Raw genomic sequence first — 21,344 nt, 5'->3', positions numbered from 1 at the left:
CGTATGCATGTTGAAAATAAACCGAAACTGAACTGAACTGAACACAGTTGGTGTCCATGTTTTGCTAACGTGGCCACATTTTACTTTTGTGTGCAGCAGTTCAGTCGTGGAAGAGTTTTCTTCTTTACCTACAGTTGAATGTAATTTATTTGCCGTATCTTCCAGACTACGAGTCGCAGTTTTTTTTTCATAGTTTGGCCGGGGGTGCGACTTATACTCAAGAGCGACTTATGTGTGAAATTATTAACACATTACCGTAAAATATCAAATCATATTATTTAGCTATTCACGTAAGAGCCTAGACATATAAGATTTCATCAGATTTAGCGATTAGGAGTGACAGATTGTTTGGTAAACGTATAGCATGTTCTAGTTATTTGAATGACTCTTACCATAATATGTTACGTTCTCAGTTGGTTATTTATGCGTCATATAACGTACACTTATTCAGCCTGTTGTTCACTATACTTTATTTATTTTAAATTGCCTTTCAAATGTCTTTTCTTGGTGTTGGGTTTTATCAAATACATTTCCCTAAAAAATGCGACTTATACTCCAGTGCGACTTATATATGTTTTTTCCCTTCTTTATTATGCATTTTCGGCATGTGCGACATATACTCCGGAGCGATTTATACTCCGAAAAATATGGTATTATTTTTTAATCCGTATGTGCATTTGAGCAAAAATGTGATAATTATAAGTGCAGTCTTCTGCTGTGTCATTAAAAACTTCTTTTAAGCCCCGGGGAAAATGTAAGGTAAATCCTCCCCTCAGCTGCTGAGTCACAGGTTTGCAACCCCAGTCGACCTTCCCACCTTCATACCACGGATTCCAGCCTGCGTCGATGCGCACCTGCGATGGCGGCTCAAACGCCCCTTAGTGATAGTCATACGCGGCCGGTGAGTCAGTGTCACGTTAGCGAGAAACAACAAGAAGGCTTCTCGCTCTCTCGCGGGAAGGAGAGAAAGACAGGTGGCTATGGTTGACGAGCTCTTACGGCCACGACGCACTCGCACACATATTACATTTATTAAACAATAAGACTTCTTGTGCTGCAAACTTCCAAATTGTCCTCCCCGTCCCCCTCCCTTCAGACACACCCCTTTGCAAATAAGCCCAGCTGCTTGCCACCTCTGCTTTCCTCTCTTCACAGTCGCCAAGCTGTCTCCCTCCGTCCACACAGCCCGTCTCACGCCTTCATTCAGTCAGCGGGTCGCTCCTTGCTTGCCGACCTCAGAGCCAGCCTGCTGGAGGGAAAGAGGAGAAAGGAAAAGGGTGGGGGGGATGGAGCCAAGCAAAGGGGCCATGGGTGGTTGAGTCTGAGATTGATCCCCCCCCCCCAGAACCTGGAAGCACAGCTAGACCACGAGCAAGTAAAGAAAAGGAGGAGAGAGGAAGGCCATAACGTCAGTCCACCCCCTTCTCCATCCGCCGTGCCGTGATGACGTCTCAGGGGCACGTGAGCGAGGCTCTCCAGTGACGGCGCATGGAGGGCAGGAAAGAGTTTTTAAAGCTGCTCGCCTGTTGGGTTTGCACGAGGGCTCTGCTCGCCTCCAAAACAACCACAGAACCACAGACGCGCGGCTCGAGGAGGTTGGCGTTTGCGGGCGACCCGGAGCGTAAATGGTTAATCGTCAAAGGCCAGCACCAGTCACAAGGACGGCGCTAAACGAGTAAGTACTCAAACCACACTTACCAAGCAAGCCGGTCCGGCATCATCTGATCTGTCCGCAAAAAGGCGATATTTGAATTTTTCTTTTTTTTCCTCCATAAAAAACAGTTTGGCTTGTTCTTTGTGGTCATCCTCATAGCTGATACATAAACGCATGTCTTGTGGCGGGCTTTTCTCAATTTTTTTTTCCTCCTGATGACATGCTCTTGGTTTAGGACGTGTCAGAGGTCACGGAAACCGCCGAGGAACAAAAGTGCATCTTGCTGCAGCCACAGGCCAGCATGGCGTCAAACAGCCTCTTCAGCACCGTGACACCATGCCAGCAGAACTTCTTCTGGGGTGAGTACCACCCCTCTTACGCTCTCTGGACTTGGGTTAGGGGCTCTGGGCACCGGTTGGACTACATGGTCGGGCGCTGATGTTAAGGGATAGTAAAGGTGATAATACGTTAGTGGACGTCACTAACCTCACGCTTCATTTAGATGATTTATTATTCTTCTTCATGTATATATTTTTTTCTAAATCCTGATGTAGTACAGTCCTCAAAAAACAGCATCCTCTGCAGTAGATGTTTGTTTGTGGTCTTTTTCACATACCAGCAAAAGTCCTTTACAGAGAATGTTAATTCTTGAAAAATGTGACAGTAAATTTATTACAAAACAGGATTTGAAGTCTAAATTTGGATTACCACAGATTTCACTTACCAAAAAATATGAGCACTGTCATATACGTCAAAACATACTTTTTTATTGCATTTTTTGTACAACACTGAAGTCAGTTATTTAGGTATTTTCAAAAGTATTATTATATATTCTGCACCCTTTTTCAACGAACAAATTACTTTCTGTCAACTCAAACTACATTCTATTATTCATTCATTTATTTATTTTCTTCTTTTTTTAAACATGCTTGATTCATATCAATTTAACTCTACTATTACGGGTCCATTGTTATAAAATGATAATTGATAAATCCTCATGTGTGTTTTTGATCTTTTTCATTTGTCAGAGTTACACGTCAGAAATGAGCTGATAGAAAATATAAATGTCCACTGCAGAGGACGCTGGCTCTCAGGAGGTTAATTGGACACAGGAATCAAACATATTTATTAGTAATTGCTGTGATACGGAGAAGGAGTTGGAATAAATATGCTCTGCTTCTTCCTCCTCCTTTTCAGACATGATGTCTAACTGTAATTATTACCATTAATACCAAGAAACATTCATGTAGACTTTTTATGCAGTAAAAAAAAAGTGTTTTTTTTAAAATATGAGAAATGAAAAAAAATGTTTTTATTATTATTTAAATGCATGTATTTGTTCAACCAGGCAGCTGACTGACAGCTTTAAATCCCCTTAATCATCTTTTCCCCGACTTAGCCATTTTTTATTTGGTTGCAAAATGTTGGCGTAAAATGCTGTTCGCTGTTTTTGTTGCTGGTCATGCATGCAGCCTCACACTTTCTTGGCAAAGAGCGGTATGATTTGATGCGTTACTGCGCTTTTTCATCATTCATTTTGAGACCATGGAAATTAAATGATGGGGACCAGGGAGGAAGTTTGGGTTTTTGGAGTTGGAATTTTTGAGGACCTCTATCACCTGTGAAGGAGTTTTGAAGCCTCAGTTGCGATTCCATCTGACTCAAAAATGTTTTAGCCTTGCCGCTTGAATACTCACGTTTACACAAACATTTACATATCCAGGGCCGCTGCGTCCAACCTAAATGTTTAAAAGATGTTTTTCGGAAGTGTCCGCACAGCTGTTGTGGCCTCCACAGAAGCAGTGGCACTCAGAAAGCATGGAAGAGAGAAAGTCTTCCGCCAATCACCACCGCCTATTACCACGTTAACCTCTGACCTCGCGCCTCGCGTTCCGGGGAACGAGCCAAGAAGCGCCCCTGTAGGAAATGAAAAGCAGACAGTGGTGCAGATGCGACGCTGACGCTCAGGTGCCGATCGCCTATCGATTCACACGCCTGATAAACGTCGCCTTTTACGATCATCTAATTTGTATATCTGTCAGCCAGGCCACAAAATGTCCCCTCGGTGGTGCAGGACCACCAGCACGTCGGGTCGTCTTGGTAATTTCAAATAAAAACACGTATTATGTATCAGCGCTGGAGCGGCGTCCTAAACATATTTGAAGAAGTCGCAGAAAAAAAAGAGCGCTCATTTAGCTGATGTTGGACGTGTAAATTGCTATGTATATTTTGAGAGGGCTAAGGATTAATCATCTTTTCCATCAACAGTCAGCTTAAATCCTGCCGCTGGACACAAATGCGAGATCCGAGCCATCGTTGATGTTTTTTCAACTTGTTTCTTCTGGAACTTTTTTTGCACAGCATCAGCAACACAAAAATATTGTTTTGTTTGCCGTGGCGCCACATTACTGCTGTCACACATTCGCGGACACTTTTCATTTGGGTGCCCGCCACAGAGATCACAAGACAGCGAGAGTGACTATTATTACCATTGTGAACGTTTGTCTTGGCGTTTGCCTCAAATATGTTTTTTTTTTCAATAAGTCCCCATTTTGGCTGGTGATGTCAGAAAAGTCCTCAAAATGTGTGGCCTGTTTATTCAACCAATAATCAGTTTAATTACACACAGATAATTATGTCATGGCAGTAATTATACTCTTAAAAAAAATCCCAAATCAACAGTCTTAGAAAAGAAAAGCTGGGTACCGTATTTTTCGGACTATAAGTCGTAGTTTTTTTTCATAGTTTAGCGGGGGGTGTGACATATACTCCGGAGCGACTATGTGGGAAATTATTAACACATTACCGTAAAATATAAAATAATATTATTCATCTCATTTGCGGAAGAGACAAAGAAAACGTCAGCAATCGTCACACACACGTCAACCAATAAGAATTCGGCGGGGGAGGGTCATAGCAGAAGTGCATTGTGGGTCATGGGATGCTAGGGGACCGAAAGCAATGGATGTCGAGCGGATCTAACATGATATTTTGAAATTCCAATCCATAGTGGATCTAACGTAACCGTGAGAATCAAGTCCAAAGTGGATCCAATACAGTAGCGAGAGTCCTGCCCAAAGTGGAGCCAGCAGGGAACCATCCCAAGCGGAGGCGGAACAGCAGCACAGAGATGTCCCCAACTGATACACAGGCCAGCGGTCCATCCTGGGTCCCGACTCTGGACGAGCAGTCCATCCTGGGCCCCAACTCTGGACAGCCAGTACTTCATCCATGGCCACCGGACCGGATCCCCTCCACAAGGGAGAGGGGGACATTGGAAAAAAAGAAAAGAAATGGCAGATCAACTGGTCTAAAAAGGGGGTCTATTTAAAGGCTAGAGCAGGGGTGCCCACACTTTTTCTGCAGGCGAGCTACTTTTCAATTGACCAACTCGAGGGGATCTACCTCATTTATATATATCATTTATATTTATTTATTTATGAAAGAGACATTTTTGTAAACAAGTTAAATGTGTTTAATGATAATACAAGCATGTGTAACACATATAGATGTCTTTCTTTCACGAAGAAAAGAATATAAGTTGGCATATTACCTGATTGTGATGACTTGCATTGATTGGAATCAGACAGTAATGATGATAACGCCCACATTTTCAAATGGAGGAGAAAAAAGTTGTCCTTTCTGTACAATACCACATGAAAGTGGTAATTCTAATTCATCCAGCTTCTATACACTTTACAAGAAAAACATTGGCGGATAATTCCGTAGCTTGCTTGATTGACATTCACGGCACCCGAGGGTCTTGTGAGATGACGCTGGCTGCTGCCAGTTCATCATTATGAAAAAATGACAGAGAGGAAGGCGAGAAACACTTTTTATTTCAACAGACTTTCGCGCCGTCCCTTCCGTCAAAACTCTAAAGGCCGACTGCACATTTCCTATCTTCACAATAAAAGCACTGCTTCATGCTGCCTGCGCTAACAAAATAAGAGTCTCGGAAAGCTGGCGTGCAGAAGTGATGTGCACGCCAGCTTTCTGAGGGATCGCTTGTGCACGCCAGTTTTCCGAGACTCTGTATTTAGTTAGCGCAGGCAGCATGAAGCAGGGCTTTTATTGTGAAGATAGGAAATGTGCAGTCGGCCTTTAGAGTTTTGACGGAAGGTACGGCGCGAGAGTCTGTTGAAATAAAAAGTGTTTCTTGCCTTCCTCTCGGTCATATTTTAATAATAATGATCTTGCAGCAGCCAGCGTCATCTCACAAGACCCTCCGGTACCGTGAATGTCATTTAAGTGACGTCTTGGTGAAGATTGATGATCACTCATTTTTAGGTCTATTTTTTTTAAAAGCCTGGCTCGAGATCGACTGACACACCCCCCGCGGTCGACTGGTAGCTCGCGATCGACGTAATGGGCACCCTTGGGCTAGAGTATACATATGAGTTTTAAGATGAGACTTAAATGCTTCTACTGAGGTAGCATCTCGAACTGTTACCGAGAAGGCATTCCAGAGTATTGGAGCCCGAATGGAAAACTCTCTATAGCCCGCAGACTTTTTTGGGGGCTCTGGGAATCACTAATAAGCCGGAGTCCTTTGAACGCAGATTTCTTGCCTATATGCTATATGTTACTGCCGTAGTTATTAGAATAGATAATTTAATCTTTGGCGGTAACTTATAAAAACTGAGAAGGGCTGAACAAAAATGGCACCGAAAAGGAAATCATGTACTGTAGATTACAAGCTGGACGTAGTAAAATATGCAGCAGAAAACGACAAGAGAAAGCGGTGCATACCTTTGGAGTTGGCAGAGTTGTTTAGAAGCGACATCGAGGAAGAAGATTTCATCGGATTTAGCAATTAGTAGTGACAGATTGTTTGGTAAATGTATAGCATGTTCTATTTGTTATAGTTATTTGAATGACTCTTACCATAATATGCTACGTCAACATACCAGGCACGTTCTCTGTTGGTTATTTATGCGTCATATAACGTACACTTATTCAGCCTATTCATTGTTCACTATTTATATATTTCAAATTGCCTTTCAAATGTCTATTCTTGGTGTTGGATTTTAGCAAATAAATTTCCCCCAAAAATGCAACTTATACTTTAGTGCGACATATATATGTTTTTTTCCTTCTTTATTATGCATTTTCGTCCGGTGCGACGTATACCCTGGAGCGACTTATAATCGGAAAAATACGGTAAATATCTCAAGACTGTAACGGAAAACTTTCCCTGCCGAAAAAACATCTCTATATGTGAGAGAGAGGCAAGATTGTGTTGCACAAGTGTGGCTTTAGATCTAACCACAGGCCTTCTCACTTGGAGACATCCTAAAAGTCAACCAGACAAGCACCCCTTGCACCTCCAGAAGGAGAGATGTGACACCCGCTCATCAACAGGTCATTTGGAAAAGCTTAAAATGCTGATGGGGGTGGGGAGGCCAAAGCAGCTGCTACTGTGCAGTGACGACTCTTCCCTTGAAGCCACACACTCAATGGAGGCTCATTTTAGTCACCGGTGGGTCAGTTAATTTGGGGGTAGAGTTGGGAGATGAAACTCGGTACGGGTGCCGACGTCAACGGTTATAACTAGACCGAAAAAGGAAGTAGCTCCTGTTGCCCATTGTGGTGATCAGAACACTGAACTGAAGTAAACAAAAAAACAGATGTCAGAAATCTGGCATTTCCGTCACTCTCTTATTGGCCGCCAATCACGCAGAGGTGCCTTCACAAACACTGTAATTCTGAACATCATTTTTACAACACTAGCAGGTTGTTATACTAACTTTACATCCATCATTTTTGTACCGCTTGTGCCTTTGGTGTGGTGGGGGGGCTGGAGCCTATCTCAGCTGCACTCCGGCGGACGGCAGGGTACACCCTGGACAAGTCGCCACCTAATCGCAGGGTACACTAACTTTATTTTGCTAAATTCATGTACAACTTTTGCAAGTACCGTATTTTTCGGAGTATAAGTCGCTCCGGAGTGTAAGTCGCACCTGCTGAAAATGCATAATATAGAAGGAAAAAAACATATATAAGTTGCACTGGAGTATAAGTCGCATTCCTTCCATCGATTTTCTACTGCGTATTCCCTTTTGGGGTCGCGGGGGGCTCTGGTGCCTATCTCAGCTACAGTCGGGCGGAAGGCGGGGTACACCCTGGACAAGTCGCCATCTCATCACAGGGCCAACACAGATAGACAGACAACATTCACACTCACATTCACAGACTGGGACCAATTTAGTGTTGCCAATCAACCTATCCCCAGGTGCATGTCTTTGGAAGTGGGAGGAAGCCAGAGTACCCGGAGGGAACCCATGCATTCACGGGGAGAATATGCAAACTCCACACAGAAAGATCCCAAGCCTGGGATTGAACCCACTGGCATTTTTTGGGGAAATGTATTTGATAAAACCCAACACCAAGAATAGACAATTGAAAGGCAATTTAAAATAAATAAAGAATAATGAACAACATGCTGAATAAGTGTACCTTATATGACGCATAAATAACCAACTGAGAAGGTGCCTGGTATGTTAACGTAACATATTATGGTAAGAGTCATTCAAATAACTATAACATATAGAACATGCTATACGTTTGCCAAACAATCTGTCACTCCTAATCCCTGAATCCTGTGAAATGTTATACGTCTAGTCTCTTACTTGAACGAGCTAAATAATAGTATTTGATATTTTACGATAATGTGTTAATAATTTCACACATAAGTCGCTCCTGAGTATAAGTCGCACCCCTGGCCAAACTATGAAAAAAACTACGACTTATAGTCCGAAAAATACGGTATACCTTTTCCGAAATTCTTTATCAATTACAGGGGGGATCCGATATTGATATAGTATCTCAGTGTAATATCAGCAAAAAAACAAGTATCAGGTTTATCGCTTTGCACATAAAGTCTCTTCCAATAAGCACACAACGTTGGTGTTTTCTTGTATTTTAATACATTTTATCTTGTACTTTAGTCATTTAATTTACCAGCGTCCACAATCGTCCGATGTCTAAAAAAAAAATACAAAGATTTGTTTAATTTTGAAATCCCTCTTGTCCAGCCGCTCAGGCAAATCACATTGTTGATGTAGATGCCCATATCTGCAGTGTAGCTGCTGACAGAAGCACATTGTATATGTTATATAATTTTATAGTTCGTTATAACAAATAAATACAATGTATAAATATTCAGTTCATATTTCTTGTATATATATATATATATATATATATATATATATATATATATATATATATATATATATATGTGTGTGTATATACGCACATATCCATCCAACCATCTATTCTATTATTACTATCTCAGCTACAATTGGGCGGAAGGCGTCGTACACCCTGAACAAGTCGCCCTTCATATACACACACATACTCTTACCAAATAGTTGATTAGTGTCCTGATTTTAACATTATTGCAGTCTAAATAATTACAATACAACACAAGTATCAAATAATTATAGTTGCATATTACTGAACAGAAGCACATTAAAAAGTATCCATCAACAAGCATGTCCGCATCATTAAACTTGATGAATCATGAGCTTAATTCAAAAAATTATAATGGCCACTAGGTATCACCAAAAAACATTTACCACTCCACTTAAAACTAAAGACAACAAAGCTCCGTTCTTGGCAGTTAATAACAAATAGGTTAATATGTTTCATACCCGTAATTGTTCTTCATTTGACTCATTTCACTTGACCAAGCATAATATAATAATCTTCACTACAAAATCCTAAAAGTATGTATGATTTGTATATATCACTATCAGCCGATACTCAAGACTCTAATATCGGTGTCGTACTAGAAGTGAAAAAGTTGTATTGGGATACCCCCAATCAATTATCAATTTCTGCCAGAATCGTTCAAAATATATGCACAATATTACTTCCATCCATCCTTCCGTCTACCGCTTATTCCTTTTGGGGTCGCGGGAGGCGCTGGTGCCTATCTCAGCTACAATCGGGCGGAAGGTGGCGTACACCCTGGACAAGTCGCCACCTCATCGCAGGGGCCAACACAGATAGACAGACAACATTCACACTCACATTCACACACTCGGGCCAATTTAGTGTTGCCAATCAACCTATCCCCAGGTGCATGTCTTTGGAAGTGGGAGGAAGCCTGACTGCCTGGAGGGAACCCACGTATTCACGGGGAGGACATGCAAACTCCACACATAAAGATGCCGAGCCCGGGATTGAACCCTGACCACTCAGGACCTTCATATTGTGAGGCAGACGCACTAACCCCTCTTCCACCGTGAAGCCCCGTGTACATAAATGAACACTGAATTTCAAGTATTTCTCCTATGTATATATACTTCCGCCCGATTGTAGCTGAGATAGGCGCCAGCACCCCCCGCGACCCCGAAAGGGAATAAGCGGTAGAAAATGGATATATATATATACATGGTTATATGGTTTGCATATATATATATATATATATATATATATATATATATATATATATATATATATATATATGGTTATATGGTTTTCATATATATATATATATATATATATATATATATGCCAACCCCGTTTCCATATGAGTTGGGAAATTGTGTTAGATGTAAATACAAACGCAATACAATGATTTGCAAATCCTTTTCAACCCGTTTTCAGTTGAATGCACTACAAAGACAAGATATTTGATGTTCAAACTCTTAAACTTTATTTTTTTTTTGCAAATAATAATTAACTTAGAATTTCATAGCTGCAACACTTACCAAAGTAGTTGGGAGAGGACATGTTCACCACTGTCTTAAATCATCTTGTCTTTTAGCAACACTCAATAAAAGTTTGGGAACTGAGGAAACTAATTATTGAAGCTTTGAAAGTGGAATTCTTTCCCATTCTCGTTTTATGTAGCGCTTCAGTCGTTCAACAGTCCGAGGTCTCCGCTGTAGTATGTTATGCTTCATAATGCGCCACACATTTTTGATGGGAGACAAGTCTGGACTGCAGGCGGGCCAGGAAAGTACCCACACTCTTTACTTACGAAGCCATGATAACGTTGCTTGGATGACAGCATATGTTGCTCCAAAACCTGTATGGACCTTTCAGCATTAATGGTGCCTTCACAGATGTGTAAGTTACCCATGCCTTGGGCATTAATACACCCCCATACCATCACAGATGCTTGCTTTTGAGCTTTGCGCCTATAACAATCCGAATGGTTATTTTCCTCTTTGTTCTGGTGGACACCATGTCCTCTGTTTCCAAATATAATTTGAAATGTGGACTCGTCAGACCAAAGAACACTTTTCCACTTTGCATCAGTCCATCTTAGGTGAGCTTGGGCCCAGCCAAGCCGGCGGCGTTTCAGGATATTGTTGATAAATGGGTTTGGCTTTGCATAGTAGAGTTTTAACTTGCACTTACAGATGTAGCGACCAACTGTAGTTACTGACAGTGGTTTTATGAAGTGTTCCTGAGCCCATGTGGTGATATCATTTACACACTGATGTCGGTTTTTCATGCAGTACCGCTTAAAGGAATCACAAGTCCATAATATCATCGCTTACGTGCAGTGATTTCTCCAGATTCTCTGAACTTTTTGATGATTTTATGGACCGTAGATGGTAAAATCCCTAAATTCCTTGCAATAGCTCATTGAGAAATGTTGTTCTAAAACTGTTCGACAATTTGCTTACAAAGTCGTGACCCTCACCCCATCCTTGTTTGTGAATTACTCAGCATTTCATGGAAACTGCTTTTATACCCAATAACGGCACCCACCTGTTCCCAATTAGCCTGCACACCTGTGGGATGTTCCACATGTTTTTGATGAGCATTCCTCAACTTTATCAGTATTTATTGGCACCTTTCCCAACTTCTTTGTCACGTGTTGCTGGCATCAAATTCTAAATTTAATGATTATTTGCAAAAAATAAATGTTTATCAGTTTGAACATCAAATATGTTGTCTTTGTAGCATATTCAACTGAATATGGGTTGAAAAGGATTTGCAAGTCATTGTATTCCGTTTATATTTACATTTAACACAATTTCCCAACTCATATGGAAACGGGGTTTGTATTTATACTGCATATATATTAAATATATACATATATATAGTTAGAATTCACTGAAATTCAAGTATTTCATATATATATATACATATATATATATACATATATATACATATAATATATATATATACATATATATACATATAATATATATATATATATATATATATATATATATATATGAAATACTTGATATATATTTCATACATATATATATATATACCCCCCATCACCCCCACCTCCCGAAATCGGAGGTCTCAAGGTTGGCAAGTATGTAGTACATCACTCGCAACAATATAGTACATTCAGTTTTAGTTTGTACACACTGTTGGATTTAGTTAGTTAAAGATTATTAATGTTTATGAAAGTTAGAGTACCCATTGCGTCAGTGCTGTTACAAGATGTGGTACGAGAAGAGGACCTTATGTATATATTCTGGCATGGCGGGGAGAGACCAAGTTAGACGGAAGTAATTGTCTCAGAAAAAATTGCTCACATAAGGAGTTGTTCTCTTGTATTATAGATTAATTTACTTATTGCATGTAATCTTTTCATGTGTGTATTTTAAGTGTCCATGTCTTCTGTGTAAAGTGTCAATGACTTCGGAGTTAATTTCTGTATATTTTAGGAATAAGATCTGACTTGAACTAAAACACAACTTCTAGAAACGTTTGGCAATTGGTTCATAACTTGCCACTTTAATCTATGTCCCTCTAGGACCACTTTAATTTTAAAAACCCCATTTTATACAAGATGTACAAGTAAGGGGTCGCCGCTCCATTTGTCCAGCAGTTTGGGGGTCCCTGTCCCGTGTCTGTATTTTAAAGATAACCTAAAGAAAGCTTTGTTGACCTGTTTTCACAGCTTCAGACTGTTTTATTGTAAACTTTTGATTTAGCAGGATAGGATTGTACAACAAATAATAATAATAAAAATAATACATACATCCATGATTTGATTAACGTGGACCCCGACTTAAACAAGTTGAAAAACGTATTTAGGTTTTACTATTTAGTGGTCAATTGTACGGAATATGTACTGTACTGTGCAATTTACTAATAAAAGTTTCAATCAATCAATCAATCCCTTTTGGGTGAAAAGCAGGGTACACCCAATGACAGAGCACAAATATATATTTACACCTACGAAAAATGTACAGCTCCTACTCAATTATCCCTCCAATTTTTCTTATGTGTGAGCAAACGCCAAAACTCCTTGAGCATTCAGCGGCGCACATATGAGCGACAGCAGACCTGCACACTGTTATGCGCTTATCTTTTTATTAGATTTTGTGCGTGGCCTAGATTTGCCGTGCTCAGAGGACGCGTGAGCAGTGAGCAATTGCACAGGCGCGTACCTTAGAGGGAACGTTGCTTCTACTTATCCTAATGTTTTTGGGATGTGTGAGACATAGATACTGGGAGACATAGATATTCCAACGGATATTAGAACCAGGATCTCTAGACTTGTGAGATACACCACGCTCCAACATTTTGTGTAGCGGTCATTGCCAAAACAAGAAATATGAGAATTCTGCAAAGTACAGAATGTTTCCTGGTGATTTCAGTCAGCATCAAGCCATCCAAAAGAGACAATGATGATTACTTGTAGTCTCATACTCACACATAAATCAGCAGACAGGCTACAGTGTACTTAATAATGACGCCCAACTTAACCTGCAGTGTGCGCGGCTCCCTCCCATTCCACGCGCTATTATCTCCATGATTCGTAGCTCTCAGCATCGCTTTTTCATGCACAGGATGTTCTTTTCCTGTCTGCACCAGGACCTTAAGGGAGAAGATTAACGTATAACACTCAATTCTATTCTATTCTATTCAAATAGCAAAAAAATAAATAAAATACAAGTCCGATTTTAGCTCAGTTTTTGTTAGTAATTAGTTCCAGAGTGTCTGAGGAAAACCATATCATACGAATGACAACGCATATTTTTCCGTAAAAAATAATGTAAATTGTAAATAAATATAAAAAGAAGCAAAATATGAACAAAAAACATATTTTGTCAAAAATAATTCAAGTTTACTCTACAGAAATGTCTTTATCTCATACGAAATTTTGAACTTTGTTCATTATTTTCTTGTGTTTATCAATTCCATTCCAGAGCTCTTATTTTGTAGTTTCTACTTACTGTGTTGCTTCCATTTTCAGCCACTTCACCTCCGGTGTGATCGCTTGTCTGTTCACCTGTTCCTGGTTAGCAATCAGGAAGGTTTATCTGCCAGCGTGGCTTTACTGACGACGCTGGTTTGTTGTCTGTTTGTGGGCCTTCTGTTCAAGCTTTTGTTCTTGACCACACTGGTGCTACCTGGTTTCTGCATTCAAACAAATGTTTTGCCTGCATGCCACAAGCCACCAAGCACCACAGAGATATTAAAGGCCTACTGAAACCCACTACTACCCACTACGCAGTCTGATAGTTTATATATCAATGATGAAATATTAACATTGCAACACATGCCAATACGGCGTTTTTAGTTTACTAAATTACAATTTTAAATTTCCCGGGAGTTTCATCTTCGAAACGTCGTGCAATGATGACGTGTACGCAAGACGTCACAGGTTTTTAGGAAGTATGAGCGCTGCGCACACACACAGCTAAATGTTGTATGCTTTAACGGCATAATTACACAGTATTTTGGAGATCTGTGTTGCTGAATCTTTTGCAATTTGTTCAATTAATATTGGAGAAGTCACAGTAGAAAGATGGAGTTGGGAAGCTTTAGCCTTTAGCCACACAAACACACGGTGATTCCTTGTTTAAAATTCCTGGAGGTGAAAAAAAAAACAAAAAAACTTAGATTTATATCGCGCTTTTCTAAACACTCAAAGCGCTCACAGAGAAGTGGGACTCAACATTCATTCACACCTGGTGGTGGTAAGCTACATCAGTATCCACAGCTGCCCTGGGGTAGACTGACGGAAGTGTGGCTGCCAGTTTGCGCCTACGGCCCCTCCGACCACCACCTATCATTCATTCATCATTCATTCACCAGTGTGAGCGGCAAACTTTCCTATGGATCAGAGCGCGGTCAAGCGAACATGGATCCCTACCACATGTCAACCAGCAGGTTTCGGTGAGAAAATTGTGGTTAAAAAGTCAGTTCTTACCGGAGAAAAGCTGAGCTTGTGCCGTCCATGAAGCTGCCGTCGACTCTCCTGAGACACTGCGCGTCAAGACACCCGTGGAGACACCTTCCGACTATCAGGTAATATTAAACTCACTAAAACACTAGCAACACAATAGAAGGATAAGGGATTTCCCAGAATTAACCCAGTAAATGTGTCTAAAAACATCGGAATCTGTCCCAATGCAATCGGGTTGTTTTTTTTTTAACTTTTTTTTTTTTTTTTTTTTCTAGTCCGTCGCTGTCAATATCCTCAAACACGAATCTTTCATCCTTGCTCAAATTAATGGAGAAATTGTCGTTTTCTCGGTCCGAATAGCACTTTTTGTTGGAGGCTCCCATTAAAAACAATGTGAAGATGTGAGGAGCCATCAACATGTGACATCATCGTCTGCGACTTCCGGTAAAGGCAGGGCATTTCTCTTAGCACCAAAAGTTGCGAACTTTATCGTGGATGTTCTCTACTAAATCCTTTCAGCAAAAATATGGCAATATCGCGGAATGATCAAGTATGACACATAGAATGAACCTGCTATCCCCGTTTAAATAAGAAAATCTCATTTCAGTAGGCCTTTAATAACATGAGAAATTATAAAAAATGGCAAATAAAAAGACCCCGAAAGGGAATAAGCGGTAGAAAATGGATGGATGGATGGATGGATGGGCAAATAAAATGTATAAATGAACACCACACCGCTTTGACCTTTTTCAGTGTGCAGGGAGGGCAGAGTTTTTTTTTCTTGAATTCAATACTTTTTCTCACCTTCTTTATCAAGGTGCTGGCACTTTATTTGGGGTGAAGCCTATTTTCCAGTCATACACCACATACTTTTAGAAAGAAAACACATTTTTTTGGGCATGCGATTCTGCGGAATAATACCCTGGTTTGTTGGACGTAATGTTTGGCGGGAGGAGAACCGAACTTGTGAGCAAAAAGTGGGGCATACAAAAACAAAAATTGCAGGACTCCAACACAATATTGTTTGATGGGATTTTGCACAAATCACACTTTTTCTTTCCCTCAGAGAAAAGTCCAGAGTGTGAAGTCTCGTCAATGTTTGTTTTCAGCCTGTAATGATGTGCGCACGAGTGCCGACATAAGGCCTTACCTGTTCTACTTCACACACAAGCACACATGCAGCTTTTTCTGCCCGGCCGTGTTGGTTTAATCTCGGAGGAATGCGGTGTCCTGTCCGCACAGCCAAACATGTAAAGGTTCTTAGCGGCGGGTCATGACGGAGCAACATAGGTGGGATGTTAGCCATGTTTGGGGGACTTTTTCACAGGAGGAACACAGTAGATGTGTTGGCCCAAAATATAGAAGTGTTATATTTAATTTGTCGGGAGAAATGTCCATAATAAAGACGTGATTAGTGCACAGCTGATATTGGTCTCAAGGCGTGGCGAAGTTGGGAGAGTGGCCTTGCCAGCAATCTGAGGGTTGCTGGTTCAATCCCCACCTTCTACCATCCTAGTCACGTCCGTTGTGTTCTTGGGCAAGACACTTCACCCTTGCTCCTGATGGGCCCTGGTTAGCACCTTGCATGGCAGCTCCCGCCAACGGTGTGTGGATGTGTGTGTGAATGGGTGATTGTGGAAATACTGTCAAAGCGCTTTGGGCTCCTTAAAAAGGGGTAGAAAAGCGCTATTCAAGTACAACCATTTTTTCATCACTTACAGGTACCTTCAAGTTGCTAATTTCATTGTATGTTGGGAATCTCCAAATGAAGTTTGAATGATGCCATCCAATGCCAGTGTGCAACATGGTAATTTAACAACTTGCTAACCACTAATATCTCAAAATATCTGAGGAGTTTTTATTTGGAATAGTACAGTTTGTTCACGACAACATAATTTCAGTGTCAGGGTCATTATTATGGTGAAAAACGGTGTTGCACAATAACTGTGTTGATTACGCTGTTATTTTTTCTCGTAATGAATTGTCTAATATTTTTTTTGTTTACACCCCCGTTACTGATACATTTGACGTTTTTGAATAACAACAAGTTGACTTCAGAAAGTAAATTTTTGCTAATGTAAGCGGCTTAACTTTGGCAGTGGACAGTTTTAAATTTAGTTTTAGTTATCGTCTTTTGACGAAAATGCATTTTAGTTTCAGTCTAATTGTAGTCATCTAAATGTATTTAGTTTTAGTCTAGTGTTGGTCAAAGAAATGACATCACATTTTAGTCAGCTAAAAATGACAGTAACTTTAGTCAACAATAATATACAGTGTAAAAGATAAGACGTCTTCAAAATGTATTTGAAAGTGCCTTTACTTAGACTACCTGCAAAGCATTTGTTTAAAACAAAAGTATCATGATCTTATGGTCAGGAATGAGAGTCATTTTCAGCTCCATGATCCAATGCCAATAAATATCTTTCAGGCATTTTTTAATATTTTGTTTATTTTATGTCTTTGGCAAAGCAGGTATGTATATGTGTTATGAAATGGAGTTACGATGCACGCCTTCATCATAAGTTGTTTTTAAGCATAGGAATGAGCGCAGGGGGAACCGTAAGGAGCAAAAACACATAGCTTTAACTCACAGTTGTGTAGATATCACGATCAATGACTTGCCTGCTGATGGCATCAGGTGTACACAAACTACTATGTGGAACATTTTTAATCCACACATCTTTTTTTGGTGGTGCGAAATCAAATTTTCTCACGAAAAGCTTCTGATTGGCAGGTAGCTAACCCCCACCCCTCTCTCAAATGTATACCATTAAAAAGCTGTGATTGGACACAGTCAAACTCATCCCACCTATCTACAAGACAAAATTCAAAATGATTGGATTTAGTTACTGTCAACATTTTCGTCTCGTTTTTATTCGTTAGCTAACTTTGTCATGTTTTAGTCATTGGCATTTTGTTATGATTCGTTATCTTATTTTTGGCAGGGGAAAATAAGTTGTTGACGATAACTAAGACATCAATTATTAGTCAACAAAATTAACAGTGTGGAGGAATAATGAACATTCAATAAAGTGACAATCGTCAATAATAATCCTACAATACACCATTTGTGGACAAGGAGAGACACAGCAATTGACTCGCGTTCAATCGTTTTATTAACTATTAGTCAAAGTATTCCACGGAATCTCGTTCCGGTCCGCAGACTACCAATACTGGCTATTGCTGACGTCACGCTTTACTTGGCAACAGGCAAAACCTTTTAAATGCGCACACTCATGCACTCTTCTCTCATGAAACATTTCTCAATTGCATACACCAGATTTATGAAAGTAAAAAAAAAAAAAATCAAACATTTATTACTATTGTTATCATTTATTCTAATTACTTTCCCTTGTACAGTAATTATTTACATCTATTAGTAGTTCACTGACAATTTGGGAAAGTAATGAGTAACTGTAATTGATTACTTTTTAAAGTAATTGTCCTAAGACTAATTAAGGGAGTTGTGAGTATTATTTCTCTCTGAAAAATAGCAAAAATTAAGCATGCAAGTGTAGTTAGTTAGTTTTTCATACCCAACGTTTGTACTCACACAGTTTCTATCAACATCTCTATTCAGTGTTACGGCCAACAAGCATTAGAGTGCAACAAGATGAACGTGTGTATTTATTCATAGTCAGAGTTTCTTTAAAGCACATGTGTGCAGGTGTACTTGTAAATGTGTGTGTGCAATGAAGGTGTCCATGACAGGAAGATCTGTCCGCTTGATTAATGCTCTCACTCAAGCTGGCACCTGGAACCAATCCGTCTCTTTTCTTTTTTTGTTGGGCTGCCCCCGTCCCCTGCACGCCGTATGTGCATGTGCATGCCATGAGGGGTGGGTGGTGTCGAACAGATGCGACCGAGGAACTTGGAGGGAAAGGAAATAAAGGTGCAGAGGGTGGGAGGCGCGGGCGCGTGTGTGTGAACAATAGCTTGGACGTGCAGTGGAGAGTATCGGGTGTTATTAATAACACAGCGGTGCCCGTTGGCTTTTCATTTGCTCAAATTACCTGCCCGGAACACAACTTATCAAATGCACCTGAGAGTCGTGTGTGGCGACACCCACTAAGGCCTTTTATGATCATGATCATGGCCAAGTTCAAAGAAGGTTGATTGGTAGTAAACGTTAGACTCTTAAGTCAATTTTTGTCAGGAAATATGCAGAAACTTTTCATGTCCCATCCATCCATCCATTTCTACCGCTTATTCCCTTTTGGGGTCACGGGGGGCGCTGGCGCCTATCTCAGCTACAATTGGGCGGAAGGCGGGGTACACCCTGGACAAGTCGCCACCTCATCACAGGGCCAACACAGATAGACGGACAACATTCACACTCACATTCACACACTAGGGCCAATTTAGTGTTGCCAATCAACCTATCCCCAGGTGCATGTCTTTGGAGGTGGGAGGAAGCCGGAGTACCCGGAGGGAACCCACGCATTCACGGGGAGAACATGCAAACTCCACACGTCTGGTTTTGTTATTTTACATCACAAGCAATACAAACAAGAGCAATATTATACGTGCTTTCATGTCGGAGTCTGCAAAAGTCAATACATTTGTGTCAGAATTGCGACTGAGAGTTTTGGTCATGTTTGTGTTGTCCTGTGTTTGGATTTTTAATTCCTGTTCAGTGCTTTTATTTCTAGAGTCTACTTTCCTGTGTTTTTTGAATCGCTTTCTGTCCTGGTGCTCTTGTTTTGTCAAAAAATGTTGTTTGGTCTCTGTGTTTTGAAAAAACTTTACTTTCTGTTCCATGTCCTGCCAGAACACCTGATTTTCATTAATTAGTTCCATTTAGTTCCACCTGGGTCATTCATTCTTTGCTGGATCATTCTACTTGTTAGTTGGCTTCTTGTGCACCTCACTGTTGCAAATAAATGTACTTGGGGTCACGCTACAAAACAAACCTTGACAATTTTAAATGATAAAATCGGTCAATTACTCGTTAAATTTAGAGATAAAATGGCTTAGTTGGCAACATTGATTCATCCTGCACTGTCTTCTTATTCTCTGGCAGACCAGGTTGGTTATGATGTGTTTAAAAGCAAGGGCGAGCAGATATTGCCTGATCTAATTACGACGTTCCAAATGTATTTGTGGCAGGCTTTTACTTCTTTGTACACTTGTGCAACATTTAAGGACGCTACTTAAGACAGTGGTTCTCAAATTGGGGTACGCGTACCCCCGGGGGTACTTGAAGGTATGCCAAGAGGTACGTTAGATTTTTTTTAAATATTCTAAAAATAGCAACAATTCAAAAATCCTTTATAAATATATTTATTGAATAATGTTTCAACAAAATATGAATGTAAGTTCATAAACTGTGAAAAGAAATACAACAATGCAATATTCAGTGTTGACAGCTAGATTTTTTGTGGACATGTTCCATAAATATTGATGTTGAAGATTTCTTTTTTTGTGAATAAATGTTTAGAATTAAGTTCATGAACCCAGATGGATCTCTATTACAATCCCCAAAGAGGGCATTTTAAGTTGATGTGTAGAAATCTTTATGTATCATTAAATCACTTGTTTATTTTTCAACAAGTTTTTAGTTATTTTTATATCTTTTTTTCCAAATAGTATAAGAAAGACCACTACAAATTAGAAATATTTTGCACTGTTATACAATTTATTAAATCAGAAACTGATGACGTAGTGCTGTATTTTACTTCTTTATCTCTTTTTTTTTAACCAAAATGCTTTCCTCAGATCAGGGGGTGCTTGAATTTAAAAAAAAAGTTCACAGGGGGTACATCACTGAAAAAAGGTGGAGAACCACTGACTTAAGACAGTCCCAAATTAGTTTTACAGGATTTACGGCGGCCGCAGCTTGACACTGGAGCAGATCGTTTCCGTTCACATTATTTCTTATAGCAAAACTGCTGGGAGAATTCAAACTACTTTGTGTTTGATTTGAGACTTTCCAGCTAAACTGCAGGATGCAAAGAGATCCGTTTTGCGTTCACGAGAACAACTTTGTACCGTGGGCGGGCTCCTTCAAAGCACCTCCCATCTGGTGGCGCGTGGGTAGTGACTGCTTCTCCGCTTTTTGCTTTCTTCTCTCCCTCCCCCTCAGCCTCCCCACCCCACCCACACTCTTAGGAGAAAAGGTGATGACAAACGTAAAGGGACATCAACAATCAGAGTGGCCAGCGCTGTACCACCTGCGGCACACATTCAAACACAACATAGAATGCACTTGAACGTGCGCCAGAGACACAAAAGGAGCTGGTGCAGGTGTGTCTTTGAACTTAGAACACAGCGTGTGGCTCATATCGAACGGTGGGGGTGTTAAGCAGGGATGGGTTGGGGTTGGAGGGTGGTTGGTGGTAAGGTTTAGGTGTCCAAATACCCTCATTTGTGAACATCCATCCAGTACGAAAAGTAGATATGTCACCTGCAAACAACAGAGGTGGGTAGTAACGCGCTACATTTACTCCGTTACATTTACTTGAGTAACTTTTGGGATAAAATGTACTTCTACGAGTAGTTTTTATGCAACATACTTTTACTTTTACTTGAGTATATTTATAGAGAAGAAACGCTACTTTTACT

The 21,344-nt window shown here is 40.3% G+C and overlaps 1 protein-coding gene across 2 annotated transcripts in view; it reads left to right on the top strand.

The window, feature by feature from the left end:
- Nucleotides 1-1,143: 1,143 nt before the first annotated feature.
- runx2b (RUNX family transcription factor 2b) overlaps nucleotides 1,144-21,344 on the top strand; it is a 112,220-nt gene continuing 92,019 nt past the window's right edge. The window contains exons 1-2 of one of the 2 annotated variants that reach the window (XM_061900981.1): nucleotides 1,144-1,675; nucleotides 1,890-2,013. In XM_061900981.1, coding sequence (XP_061756965.1) covers nucleotides 1,956-2,013 — 58 coding nt within the window. In that variant the 5' untranslated portion in view covers nucleotides 1,144-1,675; nucleotides 1,890-1,955. The other variant, XM_061900983.1, reaches the window with a different exon arrangement.

The sequence above is a fragment of the Nerophis ophidion genome, linkage group LG05 (assembly GCF_033978795.1).
Source record: "Nerophis ophidion isolate RoL-2023_Sa linkage group LG05, RoL_Noph_v1.0, whole genome shotgun sequence".
Lineage (NCBI taxonomy): Eukaryota > Metazoa > Chordata > Actinopteri > Syngnathiformes > Syngnathidae > Nerophis > Nerophis ophidion.
This window is presented reverse-complemented; position numbering and strand designations above follow the sequence as displayed.